Here is a 14,596-nt window from a genome sequence, read left to right on the forward strand (position 1 = left end):
GTATGTGCTAGAAACTCTTCTGCACAGCTTCAAATGACATGATGTCCTTTCTCGGCCTCAAGCGCCAGCCAAGTGCCAGCCATTTCAACTCCAAGTTTAAACTGTAACTTCAGTTTTCTCTCTCAGATGAGGAGGAGAAATAAAAAATAGCAAACTCCAGACACCTACACTTCCTGTGCACAGCAGCCCCTTGAACTCACTTCCCTTCCTTTGCTGATGCGATGCTAGAGGCACACCAACAAAGGAAAGCTACACAGCATTAAAGGAAGTGATTTTCCATACCTGTGGCAGGCTTGGTTCCACGAATGTCCTGGCTGACGTCCTTTCTGGCAGAGGATCTTAAATCCGCCTCTCCATTAAGGCCGGCTGCCACATCCACTGCAGGCTGGGGCTCAGGCCCCACTTTTCCTTCAGCTGGTAAGCCAGGAGATGAAGGGTTCTCAGCTGCAAAAACTACGGCATCAAAACTTTTTACCATTTTAGGAACTTTATCCAGAGAAGAGCCATCATCTGCCGAAACTGAACTCTTTACTCCCACGTGCTCGGGTGAATCAACAGCATTGAAGCCAGAGGAGCAGGGTGAAGGAGTTGGCTCCGGTATGCCTTGGCTTTGCTTACCCTCAGGCTGTGCTGTGACCAACCCTTGTGCTGCTGTTGAAGTGGGAGCAGAATCGCCATCACCGCCCGGACCCATGGTGTCACTGCTGGAGTCACTGTCACACGTGGGCTCCTCTGCAATGGGCTGCAGCGTGGCTCTGGGAAGGACACTTTCCATCTCCCCCTGCTCTTCCTCATAACCTGTGATGGAGGTTACCGCTGCTATCTGCAACGCTTCCTCAGCCTCAAAAGCAAGGCTCGGGGCTTCCACTTCTGAAGCATCCTTCAATTCGGGGGTGCTGCTGCGCGGGGAGACATGTTGCAGGCTTGGACCGCGCTCCTGGGGCAGCCCTGCATCCAGACAAGGTTTACTCCCTGCTGCTGGCCCAATTCCTTGCATGATGCTATCTCCTGCTCCTGCTGTCCCAGCCTGCTTGGGGCCCAGCTCCTTCAGCCCAGCACCCGCATCACTGCTGGCTGCGGATCTCTCTGCACTGCCGACAGAGGATTTCACAACCGCGGCAAACAGATTCTCTGACAAAACCTGCTCCTGGCTGCTGTCTGAGGCCTCCCGCTCAGGCTTGGCTGTGTCTTTTCCTTCAGCATGAGACTGTAGGCTTTGCTTTGGAGGGCCTGGGGCCCCCGCATAGTCCTCCAGCACGCTGGCCACCCCGCCACGCTCCTGGCCGTGCGGTGGGGCCAGCTCAGCCGAGCCTGCTGCTGCCACTTCCTGCTTTTGTTTAGATTCTTCATTACGAATTACAAAGGGTGTGCCTACAAAATTATCCTCTGTACAGTCTGCGCCCTTGGAACATAGAGGTAAAACGGGGTCATTACTGCCTCCTGGTGCCTCCTGTCCAGGAGGTGCCACTGCAGCATCTCTTGTCCAACCTGAAGCCAGGTCCCCCGCATCAGGATGGGGCATCCCTTCCCCTGGAGCAGTTTCTGCTCTCTCTTCAGCTTTCGGAGGCTCCTTTCCTGCTGAGAACGTGCTCGCATCCTCCAGAGGGAGCAATCTGGGCTCCTGCATACTCCCTTGAATGCCATCCAGCTTTAACTTGTCCCCTGTTTCAACATTAACAGCAGTTTGATCAACAGGAGGGCAGAAGCTAGCAACTTCCTGAGCTCTGTCTGCACAATCTATGCTTCCTCCCTCTCTGCTGCTGCTGGTATCAGTTCCCACTGGCTCCTTGTTGTGGGCTCCGCTGTCCTCCATTGCTTCACCTATACACTCAGCAATGTCACTGCTCCCCTGGCAATGTGTGGGTTTTTCAATGCTTTCTTTAGTTTCACCAATATTTCCATTTTCAGCTCTAGCATCAGGGCCATCAGTTTCCACGCTGTTTTCCAGGGAGGGTGAGCTGAATTTGCCATTTGTGCTACCCACTTTCACTTGCCCTTCTGGTTCCCCACTCTCTCTGCTGTCTTGGCTTTCCACATCAGGAAATACTGGCACACACACAGGTACCTTCACTCCATTCACTGCTGGCAATGGTGCTCTGGTGCTCGTAGTGACCCTCTGCCTTTCCTTGACACAGGCACCACCTTGGCTTTCCAAAGCTCCATTGTTTACCAGATCAGTGCCTGAGACTCCAGTCTCATCGTTATTACCACTCTTGCAAAGACCAACAGAGACATCGGCGTCAACATTTGCATTTGTACTGTCACACTCCGGTACCACTCCCACATTTGCATCCTCCCCACCTGCACACTCAGTGCCATTAAAGCCATCAAGCAAGGGTTGAGCAGCACTTCTGGGTTCTTCCTCAGCTGGCAATGGCTCTTCTGGATCTGCAGTCCTCATTGCAGGGGTCTCAGCCATCCCATCCTTTACCTGCTGCTGGCTCGGCGCCCTGTCAGCTGCCCCAGCACAGTTCCTGCACTCGGTCTGGCCCATGGCCACATCCACGCCCTCTCGGGAAGCTGGGGCTTCACCGGCAGTTTCAACCACAGCAACAGTACTTTCAGCTGCACACTCCTCAGCAGCTCCCACTTCCTGATGCGTGCTATCTTTACTGCACAAGCTGGCTTGATCCAAAACAACTCCAGCAGATGTCATTCCAGCTTCCTCATTTGTATTTCCACAGGATGGGAGATGTACAGCACCGTTGACGCCTGCACATGGGCTGACTGTGCAGCCGTTCTCATCAGATACAATCCCAGAGCACTGAGCAGAGGCTGGCCCCTCCTCTTCCTTTTTACACAACGTCACCGTATTTTTGCTTTCACAGGAGCACACTCGGCTCTCCACCGCCCCCAGACCCAGCGAGCTGTTTGGCGCATCGATAACACGAGTTATCAGTGACCTGCTGGGGCACTCGTCCTCCTGGTGGGGTTGGTCTGAGAGCTGCCCACTGTCGAGGTGAAAGACATCAGATGGACTTTCCTTCCTTCCTTCTGGCATTTCTCCTAGGCTTTGAGATGAAGCAGTTGAGTGATCAACTGGCTCAGCTCCATTGCCACAGCTATTTCCAGAGGATCCCAGTACAGTCTGTGTCCACTTCCTTGAACTCTGTAACAAAGCAAAAAAAAAAATTTTGATTGTTTTGCTCTGTCACACTCTTACACTCTATTCAACATGTACAAGACCTACATCTTAACAATACAACCTATTTCACGTGGCTCCTGCTGTACACCTGCGTGATGCTTGCAACCCTTAGGGCAGAACTACAAACATATCACATATTCATTTGCTATGCAGTAATACTGAAATTATTAGAATAACAGAAATATTGGCTGAAGAAGCATCTAGAGGTTGTGCAACCTCCCCTCCGAAGTTGGCCTATCAGCAGTGCTACATCAGGTCAGGCATGACTCCGGCATGCCAAATTCCAAAAACCTCCAATGATGGAGGAACAAGCATTTCCCTGCATAATCTCCTCCAGTGCCACCCCACTCCCTGTGAAGGATTTTCTTCCTAGAAGCATGTCCAAAATACCCAGAGCTGACATTTGTCCCTCTAACTCCTTGCTACACCATAAAGAGCTTGGTTCTGTCATTTTTGTCACTGCTTTTCAAGTAGCTGTACACTTAAATCCAAGATCAGCAAACAGCAGAATTCAATCTACCAAATAATGGTCCCACAGGGCCGAGCAAACACTGCTTGAGAACAACTTCAGATCCCTGCCCAGCGGCACTCCCCAGTTCTGATCAGTGTTGCCCTGTTTCCCTACCCTGTAGAAACACCACTTCAGACAAGGCAGTAGACTGTCAATGTCTTATCACAGCCACTTGTCTCCTACTTCTAGGACCAAAGTAATCATCTAATCCACTCCTGAGAAATGCATGCATAATTAAATATCTGAAATATATTTCCTAAGTGGAAATGAAAATTTGAAAATGACAACATCCTATTAAAATTAATATGTGCAATATTGTGGAACAGTAGCTAAGTACTCAGTTCCTGTCTAATCTGCATTTCCTTTCAAGCATATCCGCTTTGTCCAGGATTCACTAAGCTTTATAGCTAGATACAATCAGATCTTTACTTAAAAAGAACCATCTCTGCTTCAATATCATCTTTTTATTCTCCTCTCTGCTGTATTTTAGCATTTAGAAACCAGAAAAAAATGATTTGTTAAAGTAATGAGCAAGCCCAGCTCTTCAGAGAAGATCCCACAGAGCTTCCTTGGTTTTCTTTAGGAAGCAGCTCTGAAGGCAAGCTCTGGGCTTTCATTGCATGCTTTCAGAGGGCACACTGCTTTCTCAGTCAGCAGGAGAGGACTGCCTGCAGCCCTCTAGAAATTCAGCACTAATGAATTTATTTCAAACTTTATTTTTTGCATATACAGGCAGTGGCGACAATCTCTGCTGCCCTGAGGATATTGTGTTTGCTATTTTTTCCATGATCTGAGGTTTGCAACTGTGACCACTGCCACCAACTCACTGAATCACAGACCACTAAACCTAATTCTGGTGTCTATGATGGCTCTCCTATTTAAAATAACCCCTTCACCTCGCTCCCACACAGCTGAGGATGCTGCCAGCCATGGCACAACTCGTGTCTTCTCAGGCACTAAGGCAGGTGAGTCCTGGAGGCAGGCAGCATGGGTTTGCAAAGCTGCTATCTCCATCTAACACCGTGCTGCTGGTCTCCAGTCAGGATGGATGGCTGGATGCAGGCAACAGTGACACTTGTTCTGGAATGAGCACGGATTTCAACAGGAAAGTCCAAAGCAGCCCCAGCATCATCATGGCAAAGTCACTCTGCCAACAGCCTGAAAAATACAGCCGTCGCCGAAGGAAGCCAACTGGCTTCTAACTGACCCTAAATGAACCTAAATGAAATAATTACAGGGCTGCATTCCAAATCCAAATCAGATTAGATGTGAAGTGAAACAGCGCTGGAAAGAAAAAGTCTAAACGTAGCCTTTAGTGATTTCATTGTCAGACATGTACCCGTCTGCATTCGCTCCAGCAAACATGAAACGGGCTCGATATGCTGGCCGTGTACAGTGATATTTGATGGAAAGGAGAAGCACAGGGAGGAGAATTCGTGGTAAGTTCTGCTGTACCACCAGCTCGGGAGTGGGTGAGCTCCTGCTCAGGTTGGGAGTAATCAACACCACCCACTCAGAGAAGGATGATGACGGATTGGGTGGCCAACAGCTCTGAACCCCACTTTCCTGCAGACAACGGTTCTCTCCTTGCTTGTTAAGGGAACAGAAACCCCCAGGAGCAGCATTATTTAAACTCCATACCGCCCCAGCAGCAGATCTATGGGTGATAACACAGTGGCAGCTGTGCTACATGCAGAGCACTTCAGAGAAATCATACAGAAGCGCCCCGCTGCTTCATCTTCCTCTCCTGAACGAGTCCCTTGGGTACTGATTTTCAGGCACTGAGGGGAAATCTCCAAAGTCCCTCCCTCGTGTCAGCTCTGCTCCTGTAACCAAACCACCCTGCCAGCAAGGGCAGGGCTGTAGGCATGCACACTGCATGGTTGGGGTTGGCTTGTCCCCTAAGTCCTACAGGCATGAAGAGAACCACTGTTTTCTCCATCAGCCTCCCAAAGGTTTTCCATTTACTCTTCTCTCTGACCCTTTCTTGTCTGGACAGAGACGTACCTACTGTGCTAATCCCTATTGACCCCAAGACCCTCCAGAGCACACCTAATGCCACTTTACACTCCTCCAGGAGGGCTTCTCTGCCCTTCTGATGTGTCCTTGTGCTAAGGGTGCCCCAACCAAAGGGAAAGGCAGGAAATAGAAGAGAAAATAGGTAAGTTTCTGTCTAGACTCACTACTAAATATGCACCCAAATGGTTCCTATGTGTGGATATCCCTCCCAGGTACCAGGCTACTGCAAACACTCGCTTCTCCTTCTGTTCAGTCACCACAGGGGTTTCCTTACCGTGTGCTGGTGGCTTTGCATGTGCATCTGAAGCTGCCGTATGTCACTCTCCAGGCTGGCCTTTGTCCCTTCCTTGGTTTCAGCTGTTAGTGTGTAAACATCGAGCTGCTGGTGGTGCTTGACGCAGTAGTCCCCAGTGTGCACAGTGTGAGACAGGGTGCTCCACGAGTCGGGCTCCGTGGCTTCCTCTCTGAAATAAAAGCAGTGCGGGTTAACCTGTGAGCGAGAAGGAATGCTGCATTGCAGGACACACACGCTGTTCTTCACTCTGGACAGTCATCTAATCAATGGCCCAAGTGAAGCAGAGCATAGGCTCCAGGGCCAGACAGCCAAACACGCACGCACACACGTCTCCATCCTGGAAATGAAGGTGATTTACAGCTAACTCCAGCCACCAGCTCTATTTCACAGCCTTTCTAAAGTAGAGAGACCTGCTGTTTTCCCCCAGACTGGAAGAGCACATGAATGACTAGCAACAAGGGGTACAATTGCTTTTTAAATAGAACCTATTGCAGGTGTAGATCACCAGAGTAGCTGCTGTGGAACAACAGATACCTGAGAGACAGACCGCAGGGGGACAAGTCAGAGGGAGTGACAATTCTGTGATACAGATACTACAACTTCTACACCGAAACCAGCACGCCTCTTCACAAAAACCCAACAGCCATCAGCTTGTAGCAGTTTTGTCACTCCTGAAATGAATTTTGCTTGCCCTGTGAAACTGCTTCTACGCAAGTCATTCTCTCTATTATGAGGCAGCCAACCTTCTGCAGTAATAACACGGACATTCTTTTTACCAAGGGAAAAGAGGATAAAAGGGTGCTGTTATAGATCAGAATGAAAAAATAACGCAGCAGTTACTTCTTGTCAGTAGAAATTTCTACCTAGTCATCTCAAAGCCAAACCCTGACTGTGCACAAGTTTGCAACCCAATGCTGTACCACCTCATGTGGCTGCTGCCACCAAGCTGTACAGAGACAACATGGGCACAATAAGGGCGTGCGGAAGCATTCAGCTTACCAAGGTGCTCACCTAGAGCTTCAGGTCCAGAGCTTCCATTTTGAATCAGAACTGACTCAGGATAGCAAAGATCTGTTTGAATGATCATGAGGCCCACTGAGAGCCCACAGTCAACGGAGGGCTAACAGCTGCCTGCACAGTGCCCCAGTGCACTGATCCAGTCCCTCCCTGTGAGTCATTTCGGGTAAAATCAGGACACAAAGCAAATTCAGACAAAGCAAACCTATGTCTTCCACCCTTTTCCACAATGTAACTCAATTGACTTCTGCAGAATTACTCTTGATTTAAACCGAATCAATATTTCTATAGAGAAGCAGGAGGAAGTGTACAGTTTTTTGTGGTTATTAGTATAAACCCAATCATCGAGGCACTGAAGTCAACCAAGACATCACAAGCACAAAGCAGCCACAGAAATGACCTTCCTTTATCAAGGAAACACAGACACTTCTGTATGGACTATTTTTCTTTTCAGCTGCCATGCATAAGAAATCACTGTGCTCAGGGCCTGCTCTCAGAGCACGATGAAGCAGTCATCACAAAAAAACGTATTCACCCATTCATGAAGCCACCACCAGCAGGCTTCAAGAACACAACAGCCTTCTCCACTTTCTCATCAGCTTCAAGTACACTTACAAGCATCTTCAAACAGGCACCCACAGAGCAGCCTGCACAGCAGCAGCCTCAGAGAACCCTCAAAGGCTTCAATACCTGGAGCAGGATTGCAGGAGAGCACGGCGCCCTGCAGCATCACGAGCACATCCCACCACTGCTACCGCTGCTGCAATCTGTCACCTCCATCTTCTGCAGGTCAGGCTGATCATTTGTGAGCAGCGGTGATTGCTGCTGATTCAAGTCTGCAATTCCTTTCCATATTCAAGTTGTGAATCTGCACTGCAGTCTACAAAGGGGTTTAAGCCTTTTGGTATAGCCAGGATCTTTCTCACATCGCATCCAACCACAGATAACACAGAGATCTCATTTTTAGGAGCAGTCACCCATGTTGTACATAATTAAGATGGCTCAATCCACCGACTCCTCCAAGTCATCCCTCTCATACACTGACACATCCAGGCGCTGATGTACTGCAGCAGAGAGGACAAATGAGTGCTCACAAGTGTCAACTTGTTTGCACACTGCTATTTCTGTTGCTCAGACAATCACTTTCAAGAGGACGTAGATCACATGAGAATACCCTCCTGCTCCTTTGCCCCTGTGTTGAGCTTAACCATTTGTGTGTCTCCTTTCTGGCTCATTGCAAGCCCTACCTTCTATTGAGAAATTACAAAAGCACACATTCTTTCCGAAAATAGGATTTAGACCTACATTTAGTGCTCCCTCATTATGAAAGGCACTCATTTTGTACTGGTTAGCAATTTCTGCAGTAGCTGTAATTGTACAGGAGTACATACCCAAGGTGAACTAGTAGGAGATAAAAACAAAAATGGAAATATTTACTAAAGATTTACTAACAGACATAGATAGAAACTCCAGCATTTAAGTAGTCTGAAAATCTGTTTTCATTCAGCGCAGAAGTCTTAGCCGCAGTTTGCCTGCAACAGGGGAAGCAAGCCTTACAGGACCTGACCATCCTGAGTCAATTCTTTCTGCCCTTTCAACAGCTTCTTACAGAAATACCTGGGAGACAGCACTGAACAGAAAGTTTCCCTTGAACCAACTCTGAGCCAAACTTTCGCTGATGGAAGTATCTCCCTTGGCACAAAAGTGAAGGACTGACCAACAAAGTCCACAGCGGTCATATGAATGCCTTCACCTCCAGCATAATCACGCGGCACTGAACCGTGTCCCACTGAGAAAACCTGGCAGGAATCCTCCAGCCCTGCTCTCCGCTGCTTCACGCCCATTTTCTGGTGCACAGAAAGGAAATGGCTGCCTTCATGAAAGAGCAGCGCTTGCATGGAGAAAGACTTACCAGCGGCCCTTCACCAAAGGAAACCAGGCTCAAGGAAGGATGCTGACCCCAAACACAGCGAGTGAAGGAGCAAACTCAACCCCTCACCACCTCCAAAATGCTCTCGGGCCATGACTCAAACCACAGCATCACCGGCACATCCGACCCATGAGAAACTACAAGGGATACTATTTTTTAGACCTCCACAAGCAAGTGCCATCCCCGGTGAAGGAGGAGCAGAGCGCCGTATTTGTGTGCAGATCTATTCTGGTCTTGTAGCGAAGCTGATAGGATGGCCTCGGGCCAAGGAGGGGCGGAAAGCAGTGGAGGAACGGCTGCAACGACCCAGCGCAGCTCCCAGCTTCCTGCACATACGGGCAAGATATTTATAAAAAAAGGGAAGATAAGTGAGAAAGGGAGAACAACGAACGTGCTCCGACTGGAGGAAAAGCCCTTCAAAGTTTCAGAAGCGGTCATCAGTTGGAGTGGTTTGAAATTGGGCTACGTCAGGGCTCCAAAAGAAGCGCCTTCCCGTACACAGATAACAGGATTTATCCAAAGGGGAGAGGAAGGCTGAGGAAGAGATTGGACAAATGATCCAAACAATCTCAGTGGGTTAAGCAGAGCCACATACTAGGAAGGGGGATCCCGCAGGCAGAAGGCGGTGCAGGAAGTCAAGGTGTTGTTTCCTGGGGATATCCCTTCACATTTCTCAGCCAGACCTTGGCTGGGACAAAGCAAACCCAGCAGCACTGCTGGCTCTTGGGACCTTACTGTAACCTTAGCCACAGCTGCGGGGTGTTTCTGAAAGCATCAGATTCATGTGATAAAGAAAATAAAATCACTTCCAAAGAAAAAAAAAGAAAAAAAAAGTGCTATGGTTATGGCAAACAGCTAGGAAATGCTAGAATTTAGATGCTCTTTTCTCTAAGAAAAAAAAACTTACACAGGATTTTAGTGTTACATATCTTACATTCCTATTCAAATTTTGATTTATGGCTGTTATTTTAATAACTCACTGAAAATACAAGATCAGACAGATAGACTGACTGTGGTCCGGAATAAACAAGGAACGGTGCCTACTGGGACAGGAAGCTGGGCTTGGTGGCTGTTGCACAACACGTCCCTAACACTAACAACTTACATACATCAAGCCAACAGCCCCTCCAATGAAAATCCACACCCAGATTTATCATAGTCACCAGAATGTCAGAGCAAGACTCCAGAAAACCATAACAAACAAAAGGCAGTTTCCTAAGCTCATCACACACAGGGGTGTGGGGCTCCAAAGTATCTCCTTGTTCTTCAAACAAAACTGCAGGCAGCCAGCAATAATCAGCTACTGATAATGCCAACAACTGCTCGTTACTAATTACAATTAATATTTAGTGGCAACGCTATTACTCCTAAGAGGACTCAATGTGTCCCTTTTGATTGTGTGTTCCCTTCGTATCCTTTTAACAGATTTTTTGTTTTATTTTGTCCCACTACAAAGTAAATGGAAACAGATAAGACAGTAAATCAATGCTGTTGCAGAATGTTGGGTAACACAGGCCTCGTATGGTACGATCAGCTCTTTGTCAATAGCCCCACTGTCTTTAATGGCATACACAGCACAAGTGCACACCAGCACTTCCATGTTTTCTATGTTTCCCCATTTTTGGGAACATCACTATGCATCATATAGGAGGATTCAGAAAATACACGCAACTGACACATGGTAGAATGAGTTAACACAAATGGCCAGCTCATACACAGGAAAATGATTTCAAGACAGTGTTTATACCTCAGGTGAGTGTACCAAAAGCCACCGGAAAGCAGGAGAAAAGAAAAAAAAAAACACCAACAAATATTTCTCATGTAAGGCACTTCTACAGAGCACTCACTAACTGGAATGCTTTTGATGTTGAAGGAGAGTTCATCTGCTGCAGAAACGATGAGTAACTGCTTACGGTGCTCCACGCAAATGTGAACAGCAGAGGGTTTGGAAGCTGAACTGAATTCAGGATTGCATGAATAACCCTCCAATATCAGATTAAATATTCAACAACTGAATTCAAGATATTTAATGCTAACTTCTCAGCCCAACAATCAACACACTATACAATAGGAAATCATACCAGAGAAGAAAGCTGGCTTGTTCCTTCAACAGTTATTTGCAGACTTGAAATCCTAGGACAAGTCCAGTTATCTTAACAAATGCAATATACTTCCTACCTCAGAGGGTCTGAACTCTAAAACCTAAACATTTCTCAGGCCTCATCAAATATATGCACAGCACACATTCCACAGGAATAGCTGCCTGTTGTTGCATACATTTTTGCATGTTTCACTTTCCTAGCTTTACCTACAAAGGAAGATCTCAGTATGATTTTGGAGCGCACCAGGAAAAGAGTAAAAGCTGGTGCATGTAATGAGTCAGTAAATGGAAGGTGGGAAGCACGAATGCCTCTTGCTCCATCACACTGTCCCTGCTGCTATGCCATGGCCAGAGGAAAGCCACAGCATCTCAGCATCCTTCCAGCCAGGATGAATTAGCAATTAAGCAACTCTGTTGCAAAAAAATCATCTGGAAGTTCAGCAATGAAGCACCTGAAACCAGATTCCTGTTGGATCACTACTACTCCTATACTTCTGTACCCAAGCAGCATCCTTTTAACACACGGATCTCTCATCAGATCCTCCATCTTTGCTCTTTATTTTCTCTGAACATCCCTTTAAATGGCAATTAAAAGGTTTGTTGCTTGGTTTTATATGGAAGAACAGAAGGAAAAACAGTCTTCAGCCGCCAATTCTGGTTAGCACAAATGCAAAGTAGAGCAAAGCAAGGGGCAGGCGATGCTGCACAACCTGCAGGACACCTGCGTGTCCCCAGTTGCTTCCTGCTCCTGCTCCCTGCACAGGGAACCACAGAGGAAGAAATAACAGAGGGGAGACTCAGAGTGCTGCCACTCAGCTCACAATTAGGGCAAGGGTGCAGAGAGGACCAGGCCAGCACACTGTTACACACTGCTACAGCCTGGCACCGAATTCCCTGCAGTTGGTGATGTTCCCAGCCCAAAAACCTGGTGATTTCGGAATGCACCTGCACCACACACAGCTGAAGACAAACTGGAGATTTCTGAAATCAAACGCACTTAATGGACTTGCTGAACTGGCGTGTAAAGAAATAAGACACCGGACAAATCCTCTTGCAGCCCTGGCCCAGAAAAGCAGCAAAGAACATTCAATTACAAAAGTAAAGTGACTGAAAAACCTTCCTCATCTGAGAGGCACCACGGAGATTACAGCACAGACATCACCAATTACTTACACAAAATCAGAACAATAGCAAGTGATTATCAAGCATTGCAAAATGTTCACGAGAAACTTCTGCTACCAGTAAGCTGTTCCTTACGTGTGTTAATTAAATCTAGGTCAGTTTAATTTTGGAAATCTGCACTAATACTGGCTGATGGCTTCACATTCTGGGACACCACGCTGCTACCTGGAGGTTTGAGCCACAGAGACACACAGAAGTGCTTCATGGTAATGAGAAGCCAGCAGAGAAAACAGAAAAGCAAAGTGAATGCTAGAAACACAAGAGACTTGTGCTCTGTATCTTCCCCTCTGCACGGACTGGAAAACGCAGGAGTTTTTCTTGCAGACTTTACTTTTCTCCTACCCTCACTCTCAGCTGCAAAGGAACACCACACATCTGGCTTCACTGAAAGAAAAAACCCGATACTTTTGGGCTGCCGGACGGAACTTTGCTCTGCAGAAATGAAATTAGGTTACAAAATCAGAGTTTTACAGAATAGCACTTCGACTCCGAAATTCAGAACACGAGCTATTTCTTGGAGCCATTTTACTTGCCTGACTTATACTGAAGAACATGGAGCTGGCAGGCAGATTATGTTACTACACCGAACCATATTAAAAAACATCAACTACTGCAAAACGCAGCCGTCCTGCTGCAGAGGCCAAGTTACTCACCCTGCCCTGGTTAGAGCCCTGCTGCCTCCTTGGAGCTCTGTCTTTGCACAGCACAGCAGAGCTGCCAACGCCCTGCAGCCAGCATTGCCCAATTTAAACATGAGGAAGCAGCAGGCTTCAACAAAGGAGCCTTCTTTTTTCAATTCACTTCTCCCGCACTTGGGAACTGTTGAAATTCAGAGAGAGCTTTGCGTGCTGCCTTCTTCCCAAGGCTTTTCTATGGGGGATCAGGTGCATCCAGCCCCGCCAGCAGCTCTGGGTGCATCATTTCTGCCAGAGGACGCACATCACAAGCTCCAGCCTACAGTAAAAGAAGCTTCCAGACTTGCAGCTCCGCAGTGGAAGGCACCTTGCATCCTTAAAATGAACTTAAGAGCTGAAAAGGGAAAGCTCATCTGACAAACAGAAATTCCAAATGTCACCAGTGTCATTAGTTTTTGAGAAAAATATTTACACTGCAGTTGAACTCGGACAAAACTGCACCAACAGAGGTTTTCTGTCTGTTTTTTAATGATTCTGCCTTAATTACAGCAGAACATCACCCCTTCCCCACACTGATGAAGAGTTGTGAAATGCAGGGTCCTGCAAATTAGCAACAATAAAATCCCCCCAAGGATAATGCAACACAAAACATGCTGCATTCATTTATTTTGCAAAGTGGAGCTTAATTACTTGTAAAAATAATGGCTCCTTTGTACAAGCTCTCACTAACATGCGTTGCTGCTCCGTATTTTGCTGAGTGGTACACACTACGTGCCAAATGTGTGTGCATGGTTTATACAGCCAGTGCATAAGGAGAGTGCAGAAAAGAGATTGTACAGTATCCATTGTGTTTTGACAGCACGTAAATAATATATACTCTTGTCGTGGAGTTTGGCTGCTTTTCCCTATTTTGAAACTCGCTATTTCTCCTCCCAGTATGGCCTGATCCCCTGCGACTGCAGAAAGCACAAAGCATAATGAAACTTCTGCTATGGAAACAGGTCACCTTCATTGCAGCCACCATCCCACTGGAAGCTTTTTGGAGCAACAAGATGCACCTTGCATCTGACACCTGTCAGATGGTTAGGCATATTATTTCCACCCAAGAGGGAAAGTAGCCGTAATTCTGCTTACCTCACCTACATGGTTTTAGGATACAGTAAAAAGAACAGGAGCCAGCAGCACCTTGATGGAAAAGGTACTGAGGGTACTACAGTATCTCGTGTTCAAAGACGTACTGCAAAGGTCACCAGAGGAATCCCTTCGATGACCCCAACAGCAGCTGTCCCAGTGATTAGCAGCGGGCAATGCCACATAACCAAGTGCTTTTGCTTCTTTTCCCACCAAGAAAGGACTGCATTGGAATTGGTTGTGAAACACACTACCAAATACATAAACAGCAGTTGTAACAGCTCTGTTTACTTCCCATATCTTTTAAAATTATCGACTCTGTTCATTCAGATCAAAGTATTTGCTGTGAGCTTTATAATCAAGTTTTGATCAACTCAGACTTTGTGTAGTATGCAAATTCTGTCAGCATCATTAGTCTCACCTTGGAGCTCTTGGCTGCAGTTTCAGGATGAATTTGCTTATTTCAGTTTTATAAAGCAGCCTACAAGACCGTTGAGTATTTTCACATTATGACTGCTGTTGAACTCACGTGGGAAAAAGAGAAACACTGCTACCATCTCTGCATTGATCCCAGCCAACAGTGGTGAAGAAAAGGTCAGACAGAGTACAGCTCCTGTCCCACCCCTCACC

General features: G+C 47.1%; 1 protein-coding gene across 3 annotated transcripts in view; it reads right to left on the bottom strand.

Annotated features, from left to right (window-relative positions):
* Window positions 1-14,596, bottom strand: part of AKAP13 (A-kinase anchoring protein 13) — a 172,430-nt gene that overhangs the window by 87,986 nt on the left and 69,848 nt on the right. For 2 of the 3 annotated variants that reach the window (XM_031555334.1, XM_031555333.1), the window contains exons 7-8: window positions 5,950-6,139; window positions 283-3,109 (exon numbers count right to left, since the gene is read on the bottom strand). In XM_031555334.1, the coding sequence (XP_031411194.1) occupies window positions 283-3,109; window positions 5,950-6,139 (3,017 nt within the window). Of the gene's footprint in view, window positions 1-282; window positions 3,110-5,949; window positions 6,140-8,899; window positions 9,037-14,596 lie in introns of those variants that run through there. The other variant, XM_019619516.2, reaches the window with a different exon arrangement.

This window comes from Meleagris gallopavo, chromosome 12 (assembly GCF_000146605.3).
Source record: "Meleagris gallopavo isolate NT-WF06-2002-E0010 breed Aviagen turkey brand Nicholas breeding stock chromosome 12, Turkey_5.1, whole genome shotgun sequence".
NCBI lineage: Eukaryota > Metazoa > Chordata > Aves > Galliformes > Phasianidae > Meleagris > Meleagris gallopavo.